The sequence below is a fragment of the Vitis vinifera genome, chromosome 18 (genome assembly GCF_030704535.1).
Source record: "Vitis vinifera cultivar Pinot Noir 40024 chromosome 18, ASM3070453v1".
NCBI lineage: Eukaryota > Viridiplantae > Streptophyta > Magnoliopsida > Vitales > Vitaceae > Vitis > Vitis vinifera.
The window spans coordinates 2472181-2477375 of NC_081822.1; the positions used below are offsets into that span (position 1 = coordinate 2472181).

Below are 5195 nucleotides of genomic sequence, written 5' to 3' on the forward strand. Positions count from 1 at the left end.
ACATATCAATGAATCAGTTTCGCTCTCAATTTCAAGTCAATATTGGGATGTAGTGATTCATGATAACCTGGGTTTTGTCATAGCACTGAATCATGAATTCATTTCTTGTTAATTGTATTGGGACTTGGAAAGAGATTCCCATCATTCCCTTGGTTCTTGGAGATTCTTCTCTAATCCTCCATTTCCTATAATTAATTACAGAAAAGGAGAAGTCAAGGGAGACAAACTTCGAATCTTTTTAGAAAGATGGTGGGGAAGGGTGAAAGAAAGAAAAGTAACCAGACCAGGAGGGTTTCTGGGAAGACTGGGAAGGCCACCACCAACCCACTCAGCCTCAACCACGTCTGGTACAATGTGGAAAAGAATTACTAAAAAAAAGTGGCACATGGCATCGTATGATTTCAACCAATGGCTTGTAATCATGGACCCCCACCCTTGGAGGCGGCCGCAGCCGCCTTCACCAGCACCACCGCCACCAGCACCACCACCATAGAGTTGGGTGAACGTGACATTCACTCACATTAACATCATTGCGGATCTCTATCTGATGATCTTATAAAGACGAATCTTTTTAATAAAATCATCTCACACGTGCCTCACACTTTTAATTTTTACTCCTGATATTATTTTAAGATGGAGGTGGATGAATAGGGAACTAGTCCCTTTTACCGTTTGGGAAATTGCATGCCATGGCAAATTGGCAATGGTGCACTTCTCCACCATCAATATTGGAGGGTAGGGGGCTATCGATTAAAAAGGATGGTCACTAGACGCCAAACCCAAATATGGAAACTGTTTAGATTTCTAACAAAAGGGTCCCTACCCCACAAAGAGAGGTCACCTTATTGGTAGTTGTGGTCCTAACCCTAAGCCCCCGCCATCTGATCACTTCATCAAAGGCCTATCACCCATAACTTTGTGTCAGATCAGATAGGAGAGGACCTTCTACAACTTGGGTTGGGTGGTCCAGGCAGTTCACACTTGTCTCTTATCAGTTGAGATCAGGGAGGAGCACTTTGGGTGCAGGTGATGAGAGTACATGTGGTCCAGTGTATGCAAATCCATCTAAGAGTAGCTTCAATTATTTAACTAGAAAAGTTCAACAGCAACAAGTGAATAATCTTTGAGGAGACAAGGATAAAGCCATTGTTTAAATTCCTGCTGTTTTGCATTGAGAAGTAGAGAAAGTTACATAGTGGAGGAGGGGACTCGTATATTTGAATTCCAAATACATACATATGGAGTCCCGCCTTCCTTCTGAGACAGTAAAAAAAAAAAAGCAACATGAAACTACGGTACAACAACAATGACAATAACAGTAACAGTGACATCCCTTTAGGCTTGTTATGAACATCAACAAGAATTGAAGTCCTGATGAGATCTTCCCTTGTTATAGAAATGCTTATTAACTGCAATTCTTGTAAATCAGTAGCTAGTCTTGAAGGGCTTGTAAACCTTGAGGTCAAGAATAACCCCTGCAACTGAGCCAGCAGCCGCAGCAATGGAAATAATTAGGCAAGCAAAGCTGAGGATTTGGAGGCAAAGCCATCTGGTACTCCATTTTGGGATCTTCTTCTGTGCAATATACATCTCCACTGGGAAATATACTGTCAAAGGCCAAAATCCAAAGGCCCCAAGGATTCCAACTACGTCATTGAAGAATGGCATGAGCATGGATATGACTGTGGTTATTATCACAAAAATTGTTCGCCAAACCAGGCGGAAGAGGTTGAGATTGTAAGGCTTGAAACCCGGAATTGGGATTTTGATTTCCTTGGTGATGAACTGGCTATCAGGGAACTTCTCTGCTGCCCATTTTTCAATGAAGGCGAAGAGGGGCTGGCAGTAGACTTGGTATGCTCCAACAAGATGGATAACTATTGCTGCGTTTGCTATATCAAGAAGCCAATACGGGTTATAGAAGCCAAAGCCAGTGAGGAGGTTTCCAGGGGCCAGGTCTCCAAAAGCAGCATAGCCCATGCAGCCACAGAGCATGTAAAACAGTGTGGTCACTATAACACTAAGAAGAGTGGCCTTCTTCATTGTCTTCTTCTCTGATGGAGGAGATTTGATTGTGTCCTGTTATTTAATAAATCAGATAGTTCAATATATAAAAGAACCACCTGTTTGATGAATTCAGTATAAATAAATAAAAAAAGGATCTGTACCTGAATCTCAATGAGGATGATGGAGTAAGAGTAGGCAAAAGCTATGTTCCCAAGTGCTTGGAAGCTCCTCCATATTTTTTGAGTTTGTGTGACAGTGCCAATGCTAATCCCAGTGAGACTTCCTCTAAATTTTCCACTTTCTGGACAATAAGGGGGGAAAATAGCTCAAGTTAGTTATGTTAGAATTCATCAAACTGACCAAATTCAGTTTAGGCTCCAGATTATATGATCAGAAATTCTAGGTAAGTTGTTTGTACCTGCAACTTTAGCGACTCCAAGGCCTAGACCGATTGTGGAGTAAGCAAAGGACATGATTGCTGCAACAATGGAAAGCCACCATATCTGATCAAAGTCTGGTATTTGAGAGAGAATGATTTCAAAGATCCCAAACATGATCATATATGGATTGCTTGAAATGTGGCATGGATTTTTGTCATGACTCTCGTGGAAGCAGTTTGATCTTTTGATTGCCCTGTGTCGTTAAAACCCAGCAAAAAACAAAATTAATCCAACAACTTCCATGCAAAGAAATCAAACATCATTGAACTCTTGATTCAAACTTCAAACTCACATCATGCTTATAGATGCTGCAATGGTGTAGCCAATGGCCACTCCAAAAAGGTTCAGGTACTGAATTAGCCCACATATCTTCATCTTAGCTCCACCTAAGAAGATCAAAAAACCACCAAATAGAGATCAGAATTTAGGCTTCTGAAAGGTGCTCACAAGCTGATTCAACCCAAATTTCTCGTATAACAAACGTACCAAGATTGGAACGAACAGCATCCATGTAAGTATAGTTTCTCTTGCCAGTCACAGAGTCACCCGTACGGTAGCAAGAAGAAAGAAGAACTGAGGTGTAGTAAGTTACAAATGAGAACAAGAAGAGCACAGCAGGGCCAGCAATCCATCCAAGCTGAGCAGTGGCCCAGGCCAAGGAGAGGACACCCGACCCAATCACAGCTGTTATTATGTGAGCACTAGCAGTCCAGAAAGTACCTGTTTGGCATATAACATGAGAAAATGAGCTTAACAATTCTTTAAAAAAAATAATAATAAATAAATAAATAAAAACACATAATTTGGATAACTTTGTTGAGGGATATAGAAAGTTACCAGTCCTCTTGAGACGGCCATCATCATCGAAGCACTTGGAGGCACCTTGAGGTACCCCATCGATGTCGAAGACTTGGTGTGGTTGCAGGTCCTTCGGGGCGGAGCTCATCTTTTGTTATGAAAGAGACCAACACAGATGATCTTTAATTTCTGAGTGAGGTATATAAAAAGAAAGGCCACTGGTGCCTTATTGAATGGTCTTAAAGTTTGTGCACAGAAAATTGAAATGAAATCGTAACAAGTGAAAACAGGGATAGATGGGAAGAGAGAGAGAGAGGCGTTCTTCCTTATCACTCTAGCTAGCTGTTTATCGGTGATATTTACTCACTGGCACTGAGACTGACACCCTTCCCAAGACTCACAAAGACCCAAATGGACCAACAGAGGTGGGTGTGGTAGAATCAAACTCAGAACCCAACCCACAGACACACAGTTTGCGTTCGGACTTCAGAGAGCTCTCTCCCTTGCAGTGGAGAGTGCGAGCTGAGAGTGAATTGAATTGGATGCTAAGATGAAGGGGAAGGACTGGGGTATATATAATATAAGTGGGTGCGATTAAGGAAGAAAAAGAAAAAGTGATGTGAAACCACGTGTTCCAAACGACCCCCCCCAAGACGACGCGGGAGGTCAACGACCGGCGGATTTAAACGGGTCCCCAAACACACCCACTCACAGCCACAGCCACAACCACTGAACCGCTTTTGGCTCCAGGCAGCTTCATGGATGCCTCTCACCTCCCCTAAAAATCTCCTAATAAATTTCTGAGTATGTGTTGTTTCACCCCCACGGCCCCCTCCAACACAACTTGCACACGCTTCTCCTTTTCAAATCTAATACGCAATTGCATTTGTAACAGACACACCACGAAGTCGCCCCTTGAGGCCCCCCACCCCCGCCCCCCTTTTTTTATTTTTTTGTATATTTTGTCATTAATACGCAAAGGGTGAGGGTGTCACCTAAAAAAGTAACATTTGTAAAACCCTTTTTATCACACATCTTTTGATTCTTCGACCTCAACTTAATTTATTTTTTTACTATATAAAAAAAAAGTGAAAATTTGTTGGATGAAAAATGTGAGAATTCCTTTTATAATAAAAACAATTTTCAGTTGAGCAAATCGGTTTGGCATAATGCAAAGCTTAACATTGATAATCTTTCAAAAAAACATGTTCAACCAAAAAATTATAATAAATCATAAAAATGTAAAAAAGTTATCGGTAAGTTATTATTAATATATATCATTGGTTCACTATGTAACAATATTCTTATGTTGTTAAAATCCCGATATGTATTTTTTAAGAAAAGTTGAATTAAATTTCATCTATTTAGGAAACAAGGAAGTACTTGACAGAAGAAACTAATACTCGGAAAGATTGATAATCAAAAGAAGAAAAAGAAAAGAAGCATTATAAGTCTCATACCTTCATTAACCACACGTCTCTTCCTTGTTGGATGAAATATTAGAGCACAAAAAGAGAAGAGGAAAGCTAGTTGTGGGGAGTGTGTTGGACGAGGGTGGAGTATATATAGGGGAGAAGAAAGGAGGTGAAGCAATATTTTGAATAAAATATCTTTAAAATGCCACCTTAGAATCAAGATCCTCACGTGTATGGGCTCTCCTCCATTCTTGCTGAAAGGCAAGGAATAAGGTTCTTTCAACAGTGTTCATGAATGTAACAGCTGGGTGCAGAAGCAACTGAGAGAAAGGATATCATTTTCAGTCAAAAAAAAATGGTTCTATAATAATCCAGCCATAGTCTTAGCACTTATGCCCTTTAATAATTATCTGCACAAATCATTTCTATTCATGGATGGACAAATAGCATCTTATTCCCTCTTAATTGTTCCCTAAGACTGAGGAAAGAAAGGTCATTAGCCAAAGGCACTTGGCTCTTTAGAATCAGTATCTCT

General features: G+C 40.5%; 1 protein-coding gene across 1 annotated transcript; it reads right to left on the bottom strand.

Annotated features, from left to right (window-relative positions):
* Positions 1 to 1146: 1146 nt before the first annotated feature.
* On the bottom strand, positions 1147 to 4810 carry LOC100262657 (amino acid permease 3). The gene is made up of 7 exons (XM_003634357.4): positions 4706 to 4810; positions 3285 to 3393; positions 2934 to 3167; positions 2740 to 2833; positions 2426 to 2640; positions 2169 to 2308; positions 1147 to 2079 (listed from the first exon to the last, which is right to left on the bottom strand). Exons 1-7 carry the CDS (start codon positions 4709 to 4711, stop codon positions 1426 to 1428), a joined length of 1452 nt encoding a protein of 483 aa, XP_003634405.1. The 5' UTR covers positions 4712 to 4810; the 3' UTR covers positions 1147 to 1425.
* Positions 4811 to 5195: the final 385 nt, after the last annotated feature.